Source organism: Tachypleus tridentatus, chromosome 3, assembly GCF_004210375.1.
Source record: "Tachypleus tridentatus isolate NWPU-2018 chromosome 3, ASM421037v1, whole genome shotgun sequence".
NCBI lineage: Eukaryota > Metazoa > Arthropoda > Merostomata > Xiphosura > Limulidae > Tachypleus > Tachypleus tridentatus.
Window position 1 is genome coordinate 67,382,773 of NC_134827.1, and position 23,297 is coordinate 67,406,069.

Genomic DNA, 23,297 nt, shown 5'->3' on the forward strand with positions numbered 1-23,297 from the left:
CAACAAACGTGTCTTGATCTTATATTAATAGAGTAATGTTTTGATCAATTTGAGAGATCCTAAGACATTTTTTCTTTTGGTTTTCAACTGGTTATTAACACATTCGGTCTAGTTCAGTGACTTTTGTTGATAAACTATAGAATAATTTTAAGATAGGATGACTGTTTGTTAAGTAAAGAAGGAACACTTCCAGTAATTTGAGATTGTTGGGAAAGTCTACAAGGTTTTTGAAGAATCAGTTCCACACGAACTATTGTCTCGTTTCTCAGATAACACAATGTTAACAATGAAAACCTTTCCTGTCTTTTATATTATTATTATTCTCATTTCGGGATTTTTCTTGTAAGTAATCACAAAGTCGAAACATTACATACAATTATGTTTCACCTATACACAAATGTCAGCTGGAAAGATTGGAAAACAAACTTTTTTCTTAATATTGAAACCTGATGCTACTTTGTTTTCATCAAACTTTGATTAAATTTTTATGGAAGTTTTAGTTCACGATATGTATGGAAATATCGATAATTTAGTTTTCTTCTATTAATTAGTTTCGCTGTGTTTCGGCAATCTTTGCTTAAAGATGACTTTAGGTAATTATTAAAATATTTTTGTAATTGTGCCGTTAATACAAGAAATAGTTCTATACTTTTCTCGCACGTGTTCTCTAAAGGCCTTAAATCGCATCTTTATAAGAATATTTAATAAGTTCACAGAAGTTTAGGTATTGAATTATTGTCTCAGCAACGTTGAAGAAAATGTGTCAACTTGCCTTTTGTGAATGAAGATTGTTATAAAGGAAATATTTGCTTTCGGACTGTAACATCTAACTAACTACTGCTAAAAAGACCCCATGTTGGGGCTAATGATGAAAAAAAAATATATGCTTAGATTTAAGCAAAATCAGTTTGTACAAAACATTATAAAATAAAATAAAATAATTGTAATATAAAATTATAGAGTGCTTGAATTACTTTTGTTATGTTGTTTAGTGGCCCAGCATGGCCAAGTGGTTAGGGCACTCCACTTGCAAACCGAGGATTGCGGCTTTGAATCCCCGTTATAACAAACATGATTGACCTTTCAGACTTGGAAGCATTATATTACGACGCTCAATTCCACTATTATTGACAGTGTTGACAGTGGACGATGATGACTATTAGCAGTATAAGATTAGAAGGAAGGCAGCTAGTCTTACACTGCTAAATTAGAGACAGCTCGTGCAAATAGCCTTCGTATAAGTTTGTACAAAATTAAAATAGTCGTTACTTAGAAGTTTAATATTCCAGTTGATAATGCAACACCTAACAGCTATGGTTGGTTATTCAAAGGAACCAAACTGATGTTATCTAGGTAAACCTAGCGAAATGAAATGTGTTTTTTGTTATAAAATATAATTAATTGTTTTAAAACATAATTATTCATTTTATTCTTAAATGGAACCTTAAAAGTGCTTTAAAATATAATTATTCATTTTATCCTTAATTGGAACTTCAACTTTTCACTCTTGTGATATGAGTGTTTCTTTTTCATTTCTAAAAGTGACTATTTCAAATATCATCAAATTTTAATTTAGAAGATAACTGAATGTCCATATGTATCCTTTTTATATTTTCCAACAAGATTGGTTCACAATTTTTTTTCTTAACATCAATATATTTCAATATAAAAAACAACAATCCAATTTATAATAATGGTTATTATAAATAATGATTTATGTGCAAAAGATTTACAATCTTACAAAGAATATTGAGTCCTATATATAGTCTGAAACTAATTATTTTATCGACGGTTTACGATGAGCAAATGAATTTCAAGCTGATATCGATACAATTTGAGCTGTCCCCTCACACTCTTGTTTTTTTCCGCTGAAGTTATGCAATGTTTTAAAATAAATACTATATTTTTTATATGCAAAAACGGCTCGTTCGGGTTGAGAAAATATTTTACATACGAGCCGTTTTTGCATATAAGTTTCTCAACAAGTGGGTTTCTCGACATCACTGAAATACTATATTTAATTCACTGAAGTTAATCGATTTGTAATGTTTGAAATCTATAAACGTTCTTGGTCAAGTATTTGTAGTTCCTTAATTAATAAGCGTCAATCACAGTTATAGCTTCTGAAGTTTATAGTATACTAACTGTAGCAAACTAACAATAGATATATGCTGTCTTTTGATGTATCGATTGATAAACTTTAAGGCAAGGTTTCCGAAAGTTCAATTAGCAACAATACTGGCAATCACTATCATTTTACATACACACAAATTGTGCATTGCTAATTCATACGCTCGAGAACCTTCTACAAATTTAGTTAATAGGCGAAAATTTTGCAATACACAGTTTAAGTTACATGCATTTCTAAGTATATATTAAATGGAAACATAGATACTAAAATACATATATAATAGTACTACGTATTATAATTTATCTCGGATGAGTATCCAATATATTATGTTATATACATATTAAGATTTCAAATAGCTGAATTTTTTATTTATTTATCTGAATATCAATATGTATTGGTGATTTTGCTAACAAGTTTGATAGACACAATTTTATTTTTTAACACAAATATATTTTAATATACAAAAAACGAAAAGAATACAATTTAAGATAACGGTTATTACAAATAATTATTTATATACAAAAGTTCTACAAACTCACAAACAATATACAGTCCTCTATTTGGTATGGAACTGAATATTTTATCGATGGTCCAGGTCCACAATGAGCAAATTAGTTTTATGTTTATACACAGATACATTTCGCTTAACGGGAATGCTAGCTAGCTTTATTCTTCACACTTAAGATTTTCTCGACGACAAAATGCTAGCGATCAAACAATATTGCATCACTGTCTCTCGGCACGTCGATTTATAAGCTTTAAGGCGACATTCTCGAAAGTTCAACAATATTCAAATATACACAAGTGTCTTCGTAAAACACATGTTGTTGATCCATACTCTCAAGAATCTTCTACAAATTTAAAGAACAGACGATACTTGCGTAATACATATGTAACGATATACGTTACATGCATTAAACTGAAACAAACGTAGATATTAAAATAAATGTACAACAGTAAATCTGTTACACTTTATATCTATGTGGAGTAATGGTGTTCATAAACGCTCGAAAACACTGCCAAGTTGCTTAAACGACCTTAATAGAAGCTAAAAATATTTTCACAAAGCTTTTTCTGGAATAGATGTTTGTGTAATTTCTCATTTCAGATATGCCATATTGATATTGTCATAATACATCTTAGTAGAACCCAAACTCTAGCTTTTCATACTGTTTTCATTCTCTCAATTCCTGCTACTTTGTAGTGAAACGTCTCATCCGTCTTGACGTTTCACTCTTTCTCTCATCTTGATCGTCAGTTAATAACTTGTAAAGCTCTCTAATGTGTAACTTACTTTTCCAGTAAAGAGGAAAAATGCGATTTTGGACACATTACCATATTTACACGATTGTGCGAAATACTAAAGATATTATGAGGATTTTGAAATGCCATTCGATCAGAAATCTACTTTGTGTGGTTTATGAGGTTTCTGTATTTGTTCTGTAGTTCTAGTCAGAACTTACATTTTGGTAAAACTCATTCCAATTATGCAGAGAAACAATCACTTTTAATTTACATATTCTTTTATGAATAATAGAAGTCTAGTGTACGTTACTTACTGCACATTTCAAAACCAGACAATTGACCTTTATCAAGTCTTAAAATCATTTTGATGATTTATATTTAAAATTTCTATGTCAATTAAATAATCTAATTACGTTAAAAATTCAGTGTCAAATTCCACCTTGTAAATTATTTATTCAGCTCAATCATAAAATCTGCTACCATGTAGTAAACATATGTATTTAAAATTAAAGAAATAAAGCACTTGTGCTATATTTCGTCAAATCTAAGCAAGTCGTGAGTAAGCCTACTTCCAGCCTAATCCTACCAGACTATAACAGGAGAAAAGGTGAAAATAAAAAAATATACACTTTGCTTTAAATTTAAGCAAGCATGGAGGAAAAAGTTGCATGATATAAATCGGTATGATTTTCAGCAATTCTTAAGCCTATACTGAATCCAGATAAACACTTCAATACTATTAAAAACTATTTGCTACCTATTCGTGATGACAAAAAACCCATTTGAAGTAAAAATGTATTCTCAGCGCAGCTGCTTTGGGTAATTAGCACGTTAATTAAAATAAAGTACAGAACAACGTATATAGTAATAAATAATAAAATGCACTGACCAGCTTGGCCTTGCTAAAGATATTTACTAATAAGAGACTAAAATAAGCTGACTGATTTGGCCTTGCCAAATAAATTTACTAATAGAGACTAAAATGCACTGACCAGCTTGGTCTTGCTAAATATATTTACTAATAGAGACTAAAATGCACTGACTAACTTGGCCTTGCTAAAAATATTTACGAATAAAGACTAAAATGCGCTGACTAACTTGGTCTTGCTAAAGAAATTTACTAATAGAGACTAAAATGCGCTGAATAACTTGGTCTTGCTAAAGAAATTTGCTAATAGAGACTAAAATGCGGTGACTAACTTGGCCCTGGTAAGAAAGGTTACTAACATTTGAGAGAATGCGAGAGAGTTTTATTTTATTTGTTCCTGTGTGAACTTCGTGCATACTTTTGTATCATAAATTTTACGTTAAAGCTACAAGTGATCTTATCCAGACTTTGTGACCTCTTGCCTGCTATATAATTATGACAAATTAAAACTTTGGTGTTATTTGATTTTGTTAAACTTTGTATGAGTTAAGAACATCGTGAAAATATTCGAGTGGTTAGGGAATAGAATTGAAATAAACATTTATTACTGTGTCTACGCATAACAAAAATTTTTCTGAAAATACGTATTTTAGTTTTTGTTTTAACATTTACTAACTGCAATCCAGTGGATATTTTTCATTGTTTTATGTCTTGTGTACAATGACTGATCTTTATACACTGCGTCAAACTTAATTTTGTATTAAATTTTTTCTACACATACTTTACGAGCGTAAAACAATCTATAATAATAAAGTAACATGAGTATGTGTGTGACCGCCATACCTAACAACTGGAAACTGTGGCCCCGTACTAAGATGATTCTGAGGGTGTGCATCTATGCATTTTGTTTAGATTAGACCCAAAACTTTTTGCTCTATGATTTTGTCATATAGCTCTTAAACTCCATAATTCTCCCTTCTGAAGGGCTATAGAAAAGTATAGTCTTTTGTAATTCTCACTTACTGAATGTTTGTTTGAAATTTGCACAAAGCTACAGGAGGGCTATCTCCGCCAGCCGTCCTTAATTTAACAGTGTAAGGCTAGAGGGAATGCAATTAGTAATTATCATCCACTGCCAACTCTTGGGCTACTCCTTTATCAACGAATAATGGAATTGACCGTCAAATTATAACGCCTCCACGGCTGAAGAAGCGAGCATGTTTGGTGTGACGGGGATTCGAACCCACGACCCTTGGAGTAGGAGTCGAGTGCCTTAATCACCGGGCCATGCCGGTCTCCACTTACTGACTGAACAATATGTGTAGATTTTCTGCCATATACTACACAAAGAATATATCAGAAAGTTCACCAACAATTAGGATAAAAGGACATATTTTTACGTAAAATGAACATAATTCAGTAGGGTATGTAGACAAACATTTAATAGTCAATCAAAGGCAACATGGAGGGAAAGAAAAGTGTCCAAGAACTCACGGAAGAGAATCTCATTATATTAGAATAGTTTTAGATAAAGTTCAAGAAATGACATGAAACAAAACAATTAACGAATTTTCGCGCGTGAAAAGACAGTAGAATTGAAAAGTTGTTATTTTTATCACATTGTTACAACTCGAGGTCTCGGAATGTACAAGATCATACGGAAAATAAAGCCTATTTTACAAAATTTGAATATGTAGTTTTACATTTTTATTTCGTTAAATTCAGCAAAGGGTATCAACAATGGCGCCTAGCCAAAGGTTTGACCAAAAATCTAGAAAGTAAAGTTGAAATTATTTTCTGCTGTATTAATGAATAAAAATGTGAATGTAATAGTCAAAATTAATATATTTTTGTGATGTTTAATACGTTGTTTTATATATTTTAATTAAAGCTAACTCTGAGCTTATTTAGAAGCTTTTAAACAACAATTTTTTGCTGTAATTAGATATTTTGTATATTTTACTTAGTCAAATAGAATAATAAATAGAAAATGTACAACTACTTCTGTTTTAAATTTGTTGAAATAATTTATTTTATCTTCCCTCTAAGCCTGGCATTGTCAGGTGATTGAGGCACTCGACTCGTAATGTGAGAGCCATGGGTTCGAGTACCCGTCACACCAAAAATGCTCGCCCTTTCAGAGGTGGAGACGTTAGATAGTGACGATCAATTTTTTGTTGGTAAAAGAGTAGCTCAAGAGTTGGTGATGGGTAGTGATGAGTAGCTGCCATCTCTCTAGTCTTACACTGCTAAATTAGGGACGGCTAGCGCATATAACCTTCGAGAAGCTTTGCACGAATTAAAACACAAACATCTTCGTTCTAACGTACCAGTGTTGTAATACAGAAACACTATATTACATTGTTGTAATCAGTTGTAATCATGACATGCGACTACCATTTTATTCGCGTATTTAGCTAGATTGCAAACCAAAAGACCAAGTGGTCAAGGTATTCGACTCGTAATCTGAGGGTCATGGGTTCGAATCCCCGTCGCACCAAACATACTTGCCCTTTCAGCCGTGGGCGCGTTATAAAATTGTGGCCAATCCCACTATTCGTGGTAAAAGAGTAGCCCGAGTGTTTACACTGCTAAATTAGGGACGATTAGCGTATATCGATAGCCCTTCTGTAGCTTTGTGCGAAATTCAAAACAAACCAAACCAAAAGATAATTACTTCGACTCACGCACTAACAAGTTAGGCCTCTAATTTTTCTCTGATATAACATTCAGATTGTGTAACCTTAGTTTATCTATTGTCAAACTTTGCTTAATCTACCTGTTTCCTTTGGGAATTTCTTGTTAAACGCAACAAAGTTTAATAACTTCTGAATTTCTTTCTGGAATCATCGACTCAATGCCAGAAAACTTTTATTAAGTTGTAGAATCTTATTGGTGTGTTATAATAATCTCTGCCATTAGGACGGTACAAATGTTTCTTGTTGTCTTCTTCACATGAGGTGAATTAATTTTGCTACTGTACTCGTACAGTAACATCTCAGAGTAAGAAAGAAGTTGTTCATAATATAATGTTGTTGGGTTTCTCCCACCTTCACATTCAATAACAATAAATACTAATTTCAATTTTGAGTTTTTATACTGTTTATAGATATTTGAAGATATATTGTCTATATAATTTCTGTAAAGACAATGTGGTATTTTTATCCTGTTTTTGTGTCTGGTAAGAGCCTAGGCATTTGCTAGTAATAGACTTGTCAGGTTTAATTAGCAAAATAAGCCTTACTAATTAACTTTAAATAAATTACTGTTAGCAAACTCCAGACATTCTCTATTACTATCTTCTCACTTTTTCATTGTAAACAAACTCCTAATATGCACAGATATAGAAAGAAACCAGCAGTGAACTTACACGCAGGTAGAACCATATATAACAATAAACTGTTTACTGGTAGATCATTATTTAAAAACGAATTACGTTACATTTCAACTTAAGACCTGTACTTGATCACGATCACAACAGCGATCAAAATGTCGTAAAAATAAACATTTAAGAAATACCTATTAGAAAGCTGTAATGTCTTCAGATACTTTCGAACTAGATGTTGAGTACGTTATACTAAAACGATTTTTCAATAATAAAATACTTCGTCATTACAGTCAATGTTCCCGTGTCCAGTCATGCTCTATCTCACAACCATGCATCTTGACAATAACTTTCTGCAGCACATTTTCAACTCCAAAGTAATCCTCTGTACGGCTATCATAAACAAAGCACACGTGAAACTCATGTTACCTTCATTGTATAATATAATGAGGATGTGTCCCAGCATCTTTTTGAACAGTCCAATCACACAGAGATCTTTATGCTCTGCATCTGGCAACATGGCCGCTATCTTCATGTGAGTAACATGAATATCTATTTAATTCTCCATCTGCATGAGGTATGTGACGAATGAATGGATATATCACGGAAGCAGCTTGAGTTACATTTCCAGATGGAGGTTAATTAACATAGTCACATTAGGATGTAAGTGCCTTTTTTTATCATAATCTTATAAACGCAAGCATGTACCATAACGATTTAAAACCATATTATCTCTGAATTTTATGCTCACTTTTCTTAAGTTATCTTTCCGCTTTTAAGAACTATTCATTTTTATTGTCAGACACGTGTTATAAGAACACCTTAAATACGCTAATGGATTAAAGCAATAGAAACTGTTATTTTAGACATATATTAAGGCTGTACTACTGTTCTGTTGACTTCTTGCCATATACCAGTGGTGCACAAAGTATTTGAGTAAGGAGCCACAAATAGACTTCCCGTAACCGTTGGGGGCCACAAACAGACTTCCCGTAACCGTTGGGGGCCACAAAAAAGTGAAGATTACAATCGTCCCACAATTGTTTCACACAAGATAGACATCACTTTTAAGAACACACAAATAACGATTACATCAAAGAGTTTGCACGTTATTCTAAGAAATGTTATGATACGTCAACTGTCACAAAGTCAGTGCGATGGATGGTGCTGCATGTCATCTACGAGCTTAAAAATGTTCGGCTTGATGTTTGACGTTGAAAGATGCAAGACTGTTTCCAGATGATCATCAGTCAGCTGATTGCGAGTGTTGTTTTTGTTCAGTTTCATATGCGAGAAAGCCTGTTTGCAGCAGTACGTGCTGCCAAACATGCTGGTGTGGACAAATGCGTTCTCTTCCAGATTAGCAAATGTATCAGGCAACATTTTGTAGAAGTCAAGCAAACTGTTTTCTCGGTTAGAGATGATATTCTGCTGACAAGTCATCCACTGACACACTGAACAGATCAGCAAAAAGTTTCATCAACAATCTGCATTGGTCAAAGTCATGAAACTGTGAGTTGAAGGATTGAATCAAGATTTTTAGCTTCCCAACATAAACTTGTGTGTCAATGTTTTGATTCTTCTGTAGCTGTGACCGAAAAGTGGTAAAGTGCACGAAGTTGCCTGATGCTGCTTGCTACAGGAACAGCTGCAACTTCGTCCTGAAAGCTGAGACGTGATTTGCAAGCTCACAGACAAGCTGAGTTTTGCCTTGCAACTTCAAATTCAGATCATTCAAGTGTTGTGTCATGTCGACCAGAAAGGTCAAATCAGCTTGCAATGATGGATCAATCATGGAAATCACTTCTGTGTCTTTGTTCTTGCTTCTGAAGAATTCTATCATCTCATCAATCAACTCCCAGAATCTTCTGAGCATCTTCCCTCGACTCAGCCAGCGTACTTCACAGTGATACACAAGGTCACCATAGTGTGAATCAATTTCTTCAAGAAGACTTCAAAACTGACGGTGACTGAGCTCTCGTGATTTGATGAAATTAATGGTTTTCGTCACTAATGCTATCAATGCCTGAAAACCAAGTTCTTTACTGCACAGGTCTGTTGGTGAATAATACAGTGCAACTTCACCAACTGTCTGTTCTGCTTTCCTCCATGCTTCTTCAACAGTGCTACCAGCCCGCTACTTTCTCCGGTCATGGCTAGTGCTCCAGCAATTGTCACACTTACCAGTTTCATGAAATCCAATGAAACACTACTACACAGTCGTACTGTCTCCACGAATAGAGCAGACCCAGTTGTCTGACCCTTCATGAAACCCACGTCGATTAGTTCCTCTGTGATATCAAATGATGACGACACACCACGAACAAAAACTAGTAGCTGTGCTGTTGAACTGATGTCAGTCAACTCGTCTGCTGCCAAAGAGAAGCAGACAAAGTTGGCTGCTTTATTTGTAAGCTGCCTTGTCACGTCTGCTGAGAGGTGTGAAATTCTTCGTTGAACTGTCATACGATTCAAAGCCACCGTCTGTAGCTTGCGAACTGCTTCCAGACACAACTTTTCCGATGCAGTAATCATACATTGCTTGACAAAATCACCATCAGTGAACGGTCGGCCAGATTTCGCTATCATCAATGAAATATCGTAATTGATCTCACATGCTGCACCTAAATCTGCTGACTGCTTTGAGAAAACGTTCTGCTGGTGATTCAGCGACCGCCGCAGAGATTCAGTTCAAGCTGATCGTTCATCACCGACTACGTTGTGGAAATCTTTATACTTCGACTCATAATGGCGTTTTATATTGGATACCTTCGCCACTGCTACTGTCGAATGACACAGCAGACAAATCACGTACTTCTTTTGTTGAACAAAACAGTATTGCGCAATCCAATCATCATGAAACTGCCGGTTTTCGTCGTCAACTTTTCTTTTACGATTAGCTGCCATTTTTGTTATGAAATAATATCAAAATAAATATTGGAGGAACATTTGCAACGTGTGAGATTTCATAATTACGGAAATATTACGTCATTGCGTAAATGATTAAATGCCTATGCATTAACGAGATTTGCTTATTAAATTTTCTTTATTGCTCGACACAAAGATGGAACCATCCAGTATCTAATCTAATGCATATTCTTCTATAGCGCTTAATCTTCGCGCAGGCGCGAACTCTTTATGTTTGACTTTCCCGTTGGACATCGCGGGCCTCTCGGCAACCTGTCACGGGCCGGACTTTGTGCACCACTGCCCTATACTAAATAACACGTAATCTTATATGTGTATATGTACTTTACTATCTTGAATTTCATTAATTTAATACATAGTTTAGATATTTATGATATTATATAGCCTTTTCCTCCAGAGGGCGGTAAGCGATTACACTCTAAAAAATCTTCGATACCCGTGGTGGGCAGAGCTACGGATACTCCATTGTGCTGATATGTGCTTAACAGTAAAAGCAACAATATTATATAGATTTAATATATATCATAATTTTTTCAAGAGTAATAACAACGTTGGTCACATGAAATAGGCATGATTTATTAAACTTTGCATGTGAAAATTGTTCTTTCGTGTTTGATAATTCGACAGGTATTCCCACCCTCATTAGGTTATGTTGGGATAAAGACCGAAAACACCGCTAACAACGGAGATACCTAGCTGATAATCTAATGTGGTGTAGTCTTTGAGACTTTTAATGGTTTAATTGTAGCTCATAATTATAATATATTATTATTTACTTTTATTTATGTTTTTTATGAACACTTCTGGTGGAAGTTATTGTATAATTTCATATTGTCTCTTGGAGCATGTAGACACCTTTTGCTACTGACCTATGTTCCTAGTTTCCTTCTTGTAACAACTTTACTTACCATATCTACAATATGACTTGCTCTATGTATTTTTCAATGTGGTCCTGGGTTTCCAAAATGGATCCACATTCCTTTATATTTCAATCTTATTAAATCTAAGAGATATCCTTACATTGAACATTCTAAATTCTTCTGTGATCTAAGAGTATGAATATCTGCTGTTGAAATAGCCTGTTACATATCCTCACCAAAAGCGGTTCATTTTTAGTGGCTTCACACTACTTAAGTAACACATATTTCAAAATGAACTTTTGATAAACGCCGTTCCACTGAGATTATATATAAGCTATGATTGCCACTGGCTTATTGATTGCTACATTCTAAATCGTTTTAATATGGCTAACAATAATAGTGTAATTATATCATTCCTTCAACTATTCATGTTACAGGTTGGTTCTGCTGAATACGAGACTTTCCATTCTACAACACTCCATGCTGATGGTCTAGAAAGTTCCAGTTTAAGCCTTCGGTTTGTAGCTAGGGAATTTCACTTTATTAAAGGTAACATGAGACTTCGATGTTCAGCAACTATTCCTAAAGTTTACACAATGAGTGACGAAGAGCTTGTGGTTGGTGGTCATTTACAACAGTCTTCGGAACTTCTTCACATAAGTGAAAACACAAGTAAAGGTATGTAGTAAGTTCATCATTTAGTCACCCGAGCAAAATCTACGAGTTTCATTTTGAAACCAGATTTTACCAGAAGTTTCTCAAACTTAATTTTAGAGATTATTTGCATTTAACAAGAAATACCCACACAAAGTCACGTGACAACATCAGAGCATACTCGAACATAGAACTACCAAGAAACAAAGTGACACTAACTCGTTGATAACATCGTAGCATACGTGACTGAACAACCTGAAAGAGGGTGATATTACGTGACTATGACTTTAAACAGGTAAATTTCTTAAAGTGTAATGCGTTTAGTCTGAAATTGGATTTTTAAAAATCAAATTCGTTGTTTTTCGTAACAAAACCCCATATTTTCCTATTTTTAACATATTGTACAACACATTGAATAAAGAAAACTTCAGTTAAGACGTGATGAACTGGTTATATTTTATTGTCCGCATTATTTTAATGTAATTATAGATTCAGTAGTATAATAAAATTGACAAATGTTCAATAAATATTATTGAAAAAAATGTTTTATTTGAACTTGTGACATGTTCACACTTACTACCAGTATTCAGCCTCTGGAAATAATATTCTCCAATGTTCTGTTTGCTTCTTCGAATTTAAGCATAAAGTTATACAATTGGTTATATCTGTTCTGCACAGATATCGAAACCCAGGTTTTAGCGTTTTAAGTGCGGAGATATACAGATAAGCACTAGGGAGCTTGAAATTTTTATGAGCATGATGAAATTACATCAGTTTGCTATTGGTTGATATGTGTAGTTAATGAATGAAAACGTACATCAGTTATTAAAAAATAGGTTAAATATTTTATAGAAGTTGATTATTGACTTTAAGATTAGCATTTTAAAATTCACTTTAATGACGTATTTCGTTGCCCAAACGTTTACATAACACATTAAAATATTATTTAATATAACTGTCACTACATCTATTATATGGAAACTAAAAGAAGGACAGAAAACAAAGCGACAGTCTGTATTGAGTCTTATCTTATGTTTTGTTCGCAAACTCAGAGCCAACACAATTAACAGAAATGTGCTTCATTGGCAGATTCATAAGTTATTAACACAAGTGTACTTCATCCTCATGCCCATAAGAAATTAACACAATGTGCTTCATTGGAAGATTCGTAAGTAATTAACACAAGTGTGCTTCATTCTCAAGCCCATAATTAACACTAGTATGCTTACTTCGCAAACACATAAATAGTTGACACAAAGGTGCTTCAACTATAAACCAACTTCACATTTTTGCTCATTCAGTTATGTATTATGCTTATCTGAGTGGTAAACATATCAGGGTAACTTTATGAAACTAAATCTATTATGTTATTCCCTGTATTGACTGTTTTTATCATAGTTATATCGATCGAATTTTAGGGATGTTTTCACGGAACATTGATCATAAGATATCTATATTTAGTATAGAATGGATGAATGACATTTATTTCTAAACCTTCTACTGAAAAGATAAAATGTTTTAATAGTTTCAGCAAGAATTTTCTCAAAACGTTGAAAGACCTTAATGTATTTTTATAATGCAATTTTCTCAAAACGTTTAAAGACCTTAATGTATTCTTATAATGCAATCCTTTCATGTCAACTTTAAAGCTGGAGATCTTTAGTAATCTGAGTACCAACGTATTTATGGATCGCAATGTACAAGTAATGTTCTACATATAACACTTTTTTTCCCCAACATAATACTGATGCTTCAGCATAAACATATTATGTAAAATCGGAACAAACACTATATTTGTAGAGAAACCTTTTTATTTATTAGTAATTGTGAAGCTTTCTAAATATTAAATATTATAATATTCTGTTTTTATGGTCGGTACTCTGAATGATAGATAATATAATGTTTTTTTCATGGGCGGCATTCTAAATATTATAACTTTTTTATTTCTTTTTAAGGCAGTTCTCATGAGATTAAAATTTTGCTATATTTCTCTTAGTAGTTTCTGTACTATCTTCGGTTTATGTTTAAAATTCATTTTTGAAGCTAAACAATTTGATTTTTGAAATGAGACTACAAATTACTAGGAAATTGCAAAAAATATTATAACTTTTTTCTCTTCTTTAAAAAATGGAGTAGAGTGAAGTATTATAACAACTTTCCAATTTATTACGTTACGTACGATATAAAGAAGCCGGAAATTCTAATTTGGAAGTTAATTGAATGTCAATGTGTATATAATTCATGATATTTGCCAGCACGATTGATACGCAAAATTCTCTTTCTTAACACAAATAAATCGTTGTTTGGCTATCTTATGTTAGCATAATGTGCTTTCTTACTCAAGCAAATCAAACATGAACGTTTTTAATGTAAATTGGACTAGGTTTGTCACTTCTGTATTCATTAAGTTGCTGTATGGTTCTTAATCTATATAAAATTAAAAAAGTATTGTTTCAGTCTGATCCTGAAGAACGAGGAACAACAACTTAAACACTCTCAAGTGATTAGGTTTTTATTTGTACATTTCTATGTTTTTCCTAACTATATTGATTTACGATTGCATACAAGCATTTCCAAATCCATCGAAATCTGATGTTTTAATAATAGCTATATCTATATATATACGATACAAGGGTTTATCAAGATTGTTAAACCAAACAAAAGGAGTCTTCAACGTTCTTCATGGAAGTGGACAACCCTTACAGCAGAGCATTTAAAACAGTACAAAAATCCATTCACTATTTATGTATCTCCATAGTATAGTGTTACCACACCATGTTCGACAGATGGTATTGTGTTGACTGGGTTGTGTGCTGTGTTTGGCTTGCGCCAGACGTAAGATTTTGAATTTAAACCAAAATGTCCAACCTTTGTCTCGTCTTACCACAGGATCTTGACCAAAAAGCCCAACTTTTGTTTCCTCTGACCACAGGATCCTCTTCCACATGTCTGCAACATCGTGCTTTGTTATAAACTCAATACGAGATTTAAGATAATTCTTTCTCAGTAATAACTTTTTTCTTTTCAATCGCCCATACAGGTCACTTTGTATGTTGTTAATGTGTGAACATTGACTCACATGACATTCCGCTTCTTAATGATGGACTTTACTGCATTCAACCAGTATGTTGTTAATGTGTGAACATTGACTCACATGACATTCCACTTCTTAATGATGGACTTTACTGAATTCAAAGTGATAATCAGTGACCTTGAATTTTCGTTTAACTTTCTCTTGAGTGGTGCTTCTCTACCACTTTATTTCTGACTTGTTTAGATAGATACTTGGTTTGTTGTATCACTATCTTAGTTGTGGCTTGAACAGATACTTTAATCTGAAATCAAGTTAAACCACTTTAATTACACACAGACAGACCATTACACTAATGCTGTGACCTTTCAAACAAATATCTTGCATCTTAACTGATCTAGGGTTGCCATAACAAAGGGGTTAAATAATATACAATTGAAAATATTCTACTTTTCATTGAAAATCTAACTTAATTACATAATGTCAGCGTTTTCAGTTTCAAGAATTTGGGATTAGTTGTGAATATTTTAAATATAAAGTTCCATTTAAATGTTTCATGGTTGCAAGCTCAGACGACAACAAAATGTGGAAACTTGGCAGGAGAGAGATGAATAATTTTGCCAGACACTGTATATGAGACAGCTCATAATAGTGGTAGTCGCCTCTTAATCATAGTTATATCAGATCATTCAGAACAACTCATATGCTAAGTACGGTTATATCAACTCTTTGAGAACAGTGCAGCTTATGTTATTTTTAAAGTTACATCAAAACACTGAGAAAGACGCAATTAGTCTTCAACTTATAGTTACATTAAACCATTCAGGACCACTTAGTTTGTCTCCCAAATACCGTTACACCAAAACAACGTATTTCGTCCATCAAGTAATTTTCCAAATGTTTCGTGAAATAAATTGAAATTTTTCTTGACAAAGATATCAACAAGATATTTTGTGATATAAATAAAATACACTTACATCTTTCGGTTAACTGGTTTGAATGTAGAACCTAAATATGATGATTTTCCACTTGTACACTACACTGAATGTTTTTCATATGCTTGTCCAAAATAAGACGAAATATTCAAAAATGGAATGTTTCTTAACATTTGACACATATTCAAAGGTTAGTATTGAAACTCTTAAAGGACATTTCCAAGAGTTTATGTCATTTCTTACCATTATTCAGGTAACTAGCTATTTTGTTTAACATAACGTTTTGACTGCGAAGTAATGTATATCAAACATGAATAATAAGTCAGTAGGAAATAATTAGAGTACCCTGTAACAATAGGTGTACTTCTTGTCATGTTTCTAACTTAAGAACTCGCTAGCTAACACTGTCAAAATGGAATGTTAGCTACTTTATCAATATGGCGGAAATCTGGGTGGAACAGATGATTACAAACAATTATGTTTATCTAAAGTGCGAACTTTACTCTCATGCTGTAAACTAATAAATAGTTTAAAAATATATGTAAAGCTAGTTTCAATTTTGTTTTTAATATGACAGTAAATTATTTATATTTAATTCAAAATTCAGTAATATTTATGTTTAGTTAGTTTCTTAGTTATATATATATATATACGAGGGCTGTTCAAAAAATACGCGGACTGTTTGAATTGCGCGGCTTCAGTTGGTTCCAGGGGAATCCGCTTGGTGTCGCTAGGTTCGCACAGATCAGCTGATTACGACGCCATTTCCCGATTGCAGATATTCATTTGTGTATTAGCTACGCGGTTTTAAGTGAAGTGCGATTTTTTCGTTTGGCGAATTTCAGAATGAATGACCTGAAGGAGCAACGACTTGCTGTGAAATTTTGTGTTAAACTTGGAAAATCTGCGACTGAAACTTTTGCTATGCTTAACACGGCTTACGGTGATGTTGCTATGAATCGTACGGCATGTTTCAAGTGGCATGAACGTTTTAAGGGTGGTCGACAGTCCATTGAAGATGATGAGTGTCCTGGACGTCCTTCCACGCCAACTGACGACCCACACGTCGACAAAATCAACACCCTGATGCGGGCAAATCGACGTCTGACTGTCAGGGAGCTTGCTGAAGAGTGTGGGATATCAGTTGGATCTTGTTACGAGATTTTGACCGAAAAATTGAAGATGCACCGCGTTGCTGCGAAATTCAGCCCTCAGAACTCGTGAGTTTTTGGCCAAACACTCGATCACTCTTCTTCCCCACCCCCCCTACTCACCTGACCTTGTTCCTTGCGATTTTTTCTTGTTCCCCAAACTCAAAAGACTCTTGAAAGGAAGAAGATTTGAGACGATTCCCGAGATTAAGGCAAATGCGACGAAGGAGCTGGAGGACATTACAAAAGAAGCGTACCAGGACTGTTTCAACAAGTGGAAACACCGTTGGGATAAGTGTGTGCGTTGGGGAGGAGAGTACTTTGAAGGGGTCCCAGACCTGTAACTTTTAAATAAAGTACATTTTGTTTTATGACGTCAGTTCGCGTATTTTTTGAACAGACCTCGTATATATGTATGTATGTATATTAATAAATACCGAATTATATCACCCCCCATTCTTTGCATTCCCTTAATAAAGGAAAAAAAAATGTTTATGTGAAATGCGATGTGATATTTTCCACTGCAGTACATTTTCATTAACATATCCGCTCGGCCCAGAGTTAATTAATCAATTTATCTTATGAAATTTTTTTTCCAATTTAATCTTCTAGCGGTTTTTCTTGAGTCTATTTAATTGAATAAAAATGTTTTTTTTTCTTAATTTTCGTTTCATAATCAATAAAATAAGAGATTTTAAGAAATATATTACAGTATTTATTTTGGAGCTCACTGTGGTTCTGCTATAAAAATAACACCCAAACACCTTATTTTAGTTTAGATATAAACTTCAATTAAGATTTAAGAGTTAATTATAGTGGGTATTCTGTTAAGATTTAAGAAATAAATTGCAATAGTTGTTTCAGTTAAAGTTTAAGAAATAAGTTGAATAGCTGTTTCAGTTAATCTTAATGAAGTATGTTGCAATATTTGTTACAGTTAAACTTAGTGAAGTATGTTGCAGTATTTGTTACAGTTAAGCTTAATGAAGTATGTTGCAGTATTTGTTACAGTTAAGACTTAGAAATTGCATTGTTTAGGCTCAATGATATTTAGTAGTACCAGTGCTTATAGAATATTTGAAAAAAGTATACACTTTAGACTGTCCAACATCATAATCGAAATGAGCGTATTATTACATCTATTTTATGTTTAGACGGAAATATTAAGTAGAAACAAAAGCAAGAAGACAGAAACGTAACTGTTATATGGTCATAAACACATTTTTTTTCAGGAGTCACTGTTAGATATTGTAACAATAAAACTGAGTTACTTTTCAGAACTATATATAAAAAGATCCAAATCATGGTTAGTTGTAAAATTCTATCCAATTAATGTTGAAAACTTAAGCTTCGAAATTGTTTTGCACATCACAAAACAGTATAATCTATTAACTTTCCTAAAAACATAATGTTTGACTTAAAACTTGGTTGTTAAAACTATATAATAAAGTCATTCAACTGTTTCGTAACAATTCAAAGCAAGTATTTTAACAAAGTACAAAAATACGTCATATTTGAAACTGAAAAAATTGTGCACTTAAAAAGATATCATTAAATTCGTAGTCGGTTTAGAAATTACAAAAAATGTAAATCTAAAAGAGAGAATAACTTAAAACTTAAATACTATTGAAATATGGACTATTAACCACATGCTATAATAATTGGTATGACATTAATAAAAATAGTTTGATTTAATTTTGAATGTAACTTATTAATTCAAAAACATTGTGACATGCTCGTGGTGAGAGAGTTAAACCAGGTCTGTGTTCTCCAACCACCTTAATTAAAAGTTACTAAATTATATGGTTGTTAATCCAGTCTAGTTACTTGAGGTGGCTGAAAAACTGGCTTCAGTGGTAACATGGACACTTCATACGTTTCACTGTTGGATCTGGTAACATTAAGTAAAGTGTAAATATTGTGATAGACTATTTCCATGTTGCTGACGCATCTAAAGGTTTTTTTTTTGTTGTTGTTAATATGAACTGTATTCTATGTAAATTATACAATGTATTATAGGTGAGCTAAATTTGTCATGTTCGTTAAATTACATTTTCTATTATACTCACTTATTTAGTGCTATATTAAGTTATTACTTTTATTATAAATTATGTTCTCTATTACATAACAGACATTTATTTATTTATTGTGATACGTTTATATCGGTTTTATAATTAAACTATATTTTATCGTTAAACTAAATTTCTCATGTTTTGAACCATATTTATCATTTTCATTTATTATTATGTTTTTACTATATTTACTATAAACGATATACTATATAACTAAGTTTGTGTTTCTAGTGTACTCACGAAGCAGAGCTACAGAAGGCTACGTCTGGTTCTGGTACTTCCACCCAGGTACAGTAGCCTATAATAGCACCGTACTGTACAGAATTAACTAAATATAATTGATGAGCAAGCACATTACTAACTCGTCAGTTTTATTTCCGATACACTGCAACCCTTCTCAGTGGTGGGGTCTAAAGGTGTACAAGATCTAATGGTAACCATGAGTTCTTGATGTATTACTCTAAGTTGCAAGCATCTGTACACAATGTTTACTGAGAGCAGGTCTGATGAAGTCCAACAGAAAGTCATCTTTCTACTGAAACTTGTGTTCAACGTCAATGTCGCTTTGGATATCTGGAGTACCAGACAAATGCGCAACTTTCTTGGAGTTGCTTGTCATTTTATACTTGACTTTCAAATGTAAACAGTCATGCTAGCTGGTCAACGTTTCACGAGGCGTTACACATATGATAAAATTGCAGCTAAATATGGTGAAATAATTATTCCCTAACATAAACAATAAGGTGTCACATGTAATATGATCAATTCTTTGTGCTTGCCTGGATTTGAACCGTAAACCCTGCTTACTGTGAGAGGTGGTGACACCTCATCTATAGATATGAAATTTTGGACGAATCTAAAACAGCAGATAATTTATCCGAATTTCGCCCTGATTTGCCTACAAGCTACAACTTGTGGTCATGAATGGCATGAAATACTAATTTCCAAAGCATCAGCTATCGTGTACTATATATGAAAGTCTGAGAAAGAGGCCAGAATTAGATCGGTAACACCAAAACAATCGACCTGGGGAAGATGGATATTCTTGAACTTTATCGAAATGTGCTTACAGATATGATGACAACACTGATACCTATTGAAAAGTCAACATATTTCACACAGAATCAGAACATTGTTACTTCCAGTTATGTAGTGCCATGTGTTTACTGGCTGATGACTGGGGTTGCCGGCATGTTGTCTAGATATGATTTTAATCTCGACTTTGAAGAATTCTATTCGCCTCCGACGAACTCAGTATGAGCAATGAAATGTCTTTTGTGCCAGTGGATCTCAGATTTAAACGTGGCTGGTGTTTCACTAGACTTAAGCTATGTGAATCTAATCGAATGTTTATACAGCAAGAAATCAACAAAGTTCAACAAATAATCTTAGATCAGAAGAGGACTGGGACACTCCCTTCTTCCCGAAAAAAGTAATAAGTTGTCTCAGACAAACCAGCCATCTTAAGATAATACAAAGAGCGACACCTACCTCGAGGGTCCATTCATTCCTATCTAAAAGGTTCCTTTTTCTTCTTAAACGTTATTATTGCATTTTTAAAAATAAAAGTATTCAAATCTTATCGTCTGTTGTTTTATCATTATTGCATATTACTCACAAAATATTCATGAATGTATTCATAAACACAGTCGTACATATTCAAATATTTAGTATTTTTCAATATTCGTTATGTTATTCATAAGAACAAGAAGTATTTGTATTTGTATTCGACTACTAATCTCAAGTATCCTTCTCATCCCTGCTATAATGGACGATATTACTGTTTTGTGTTATAATATCTTATTCTATCAACACAGATTACAAGTAATAACCAAGATGTCCACAACTAGTCGTAGACAGTGGATGTAAGGTTGGAGCACCACTGTCTCTCTAAAATGTTTTTATTGATTCTTTATCATCCTCCAGCGGGGCAGTGGTAAGTTTACAACTCCCCCACGGCTGAAAAGTCGAGCATGTTTGGTGCAACGGGGATTTGAACCCACGACCCTCGGATTACGAGTCGAACGCCTTAACTCACCTGGCCATGGCGAGCCGTGAAAAACATCTAAGCCTAATCTTTACTTTGATTCGATAATCGTTCTACAGTAGATTCACCGACTTAGAGTTCAATAGACTGCTTGCGAGAGTGAATAAAACAAACAGTCATGCTTATAATGTACATCATTTATGGTTCATTCTGACGAAAAGAAACATCTTAAGTGGGAAATATTTTCAAATAAAAATGGTATACATCTTACCAATAGAGTGTTTTTTTTTTCATGAACTCAAGGTAAAATAATTTCATGTATAAAACCACTTTTGGGTGTTTACTCTCCTAACAAGGATAACATGTCTTTAGTTTCTGTAGCTACACAAAAAGAGAGCAAGTAATAACATTTATCTGACTCTGTACAAATAATATTGAACGTTATATGCCTTTAAATATAACTGGTTTGTAAGATATTTTCCCCAAACTCTATTATATTGCACAATTGTGATTGTTTTAAAAACATATAAAATATTAAACAGAAAGAAATCTGATGAAAAATATAAGCAGGCAGGTGTAATAAGTGACATACAAACAAAGGTCAAAAATGTTTTCTAATTCTGTAATAAGTGACATACAAACAAAGGTCAAAACTGTTTTATAATTCTGTAATAAGTGACATACAAACAAAGATCAAAACTGTTTTCTAATTCTGTAATAAGTGACATACAAACAAAGGTCAAAACTGTTTTCTAATTCTGTAATAAGTGACATACAAACACAGGTCAAAAGTGTTTTCTAATTCTGTTTACATCTGTTTGTTTTTCTTTAGTTAAAGACTCAGCTTCTCTCGCCGTGACTCCGATCTATTGTATAGAACATGTTCTACCGCTTGTGTCAGCTACCTATAGCTTCTGGACCCTACATTTGTGAATAAATATCAGGCCTGAGAATGTCTCAAACAAACTACTAAAACCATATCATTTCTCTGAAGAGTACAGTGAAAAACTTTGTTCATGCAAGAAGCAACTCCACTGAGAAGGATATTATTTAATCTAGCCAGTCAGAATTATCCACCCTTTCACCCAACTTCCACCCTAATATACTAATCTAACCATTCAAAATTATCCATTCCTTTCACACAACCTCCATCATAATGTAATAATCTAACCAGCCAGAATTATCCATTACTTTTACCCATCCTCCATCATAATGTAATAACCTAGCCAGTCAGAATTATCCACCCCTTTCACCCAACTTCCACCCTAATATACTAATCTAACCATTCAAAATTATCCATTTCTTTCACACAACCTCTATCATAATGTAATAATCTAACCAGCCAGAATTATCAATTACTTTCACCCATCCTCCATCATAATGTAATAATCTAGCCAGTCAGAATTATCCATTACTTTCGTTCATCCTACATCTTAATGTAATTATGTAGCTAGTGAGAATTATTCATTACTTTCACCCATCCTCCATCATAATGTAATAATCTAGCCAGTTATAATTATCCATTACTTTCACACAACCTCCATCATAATGTAATAATCTAGCCAGTTATAATTATCCATTACTTTCACACAACCTCCATCATAATGTAATAATCTAGCCAGTTATAATTATCCATTACTTTCACACAACCTCCATCATAATGTAATAATCTAGCCAGTTATAATTATCCATTACTTTCACACAACCTCCATCATAATGTAATAATCTAGCCAGTTATAATTATCCATTACTTTCACACAACCTCCATCCTTACCATAAGTGAAGCACATCATGAAACATATACTTACATGTTACTGTTGTAGTTGGTTAGGATAAACGTAATAGACCAAAGATGTGGTATTTTATACACACTTCCATATCATCTGGCAGTAGTGAAAGTTTCATAGAACTGGAAGTGTCCTTTTTCGAAAAGAGGACAAGTTTTTTTATCGTGGCTCCATTGTGGAAACAGCACGATCAGTCAACGCTGGATCCATAATCATGACAAAGGCCTTCCAAGTCCTGGTGTTGTATTTGTGATAATACGTCGTGATGTGCTTGAGAAACTTACTGGTTGCTATTAGCCCACTTCAAACAAATTGGACTGTAA

The 23,297-nt window shown here is 33.4% G+C and overlaps 1 protein-coding gene across 1 annotated transcript in view; it reads left to right on the forward strand.

Annotated features, from left to right (window-relative positions):
• The window catches only part of LOC143245889 (uncharacterized), a 60,057-nt gene extending 37,369 nt beyond the window's left edge, over positions 1 to 22,688 (forward strand). Inside the window, exons 5-6 of the mRNA XM_076492142.1 lie at positions 11,795 to 12,035; positions 22,020 to 22,688. Coding sequence (XP_076348257.1) covers positions 11,795 to 12,035; positions 22,020 to 22,120 — 342 coding nt within the window. The 3' untranslated portion in view covers positions 22,121 to 22,688. The remainder of the gene's footprint in view (positions 1 to 11,794; positions 12,036 to 22,019) is intronic.
• The last annotated feature ends 609 nt before the right edge of the window (positions 22,689 to 23,297 follow it).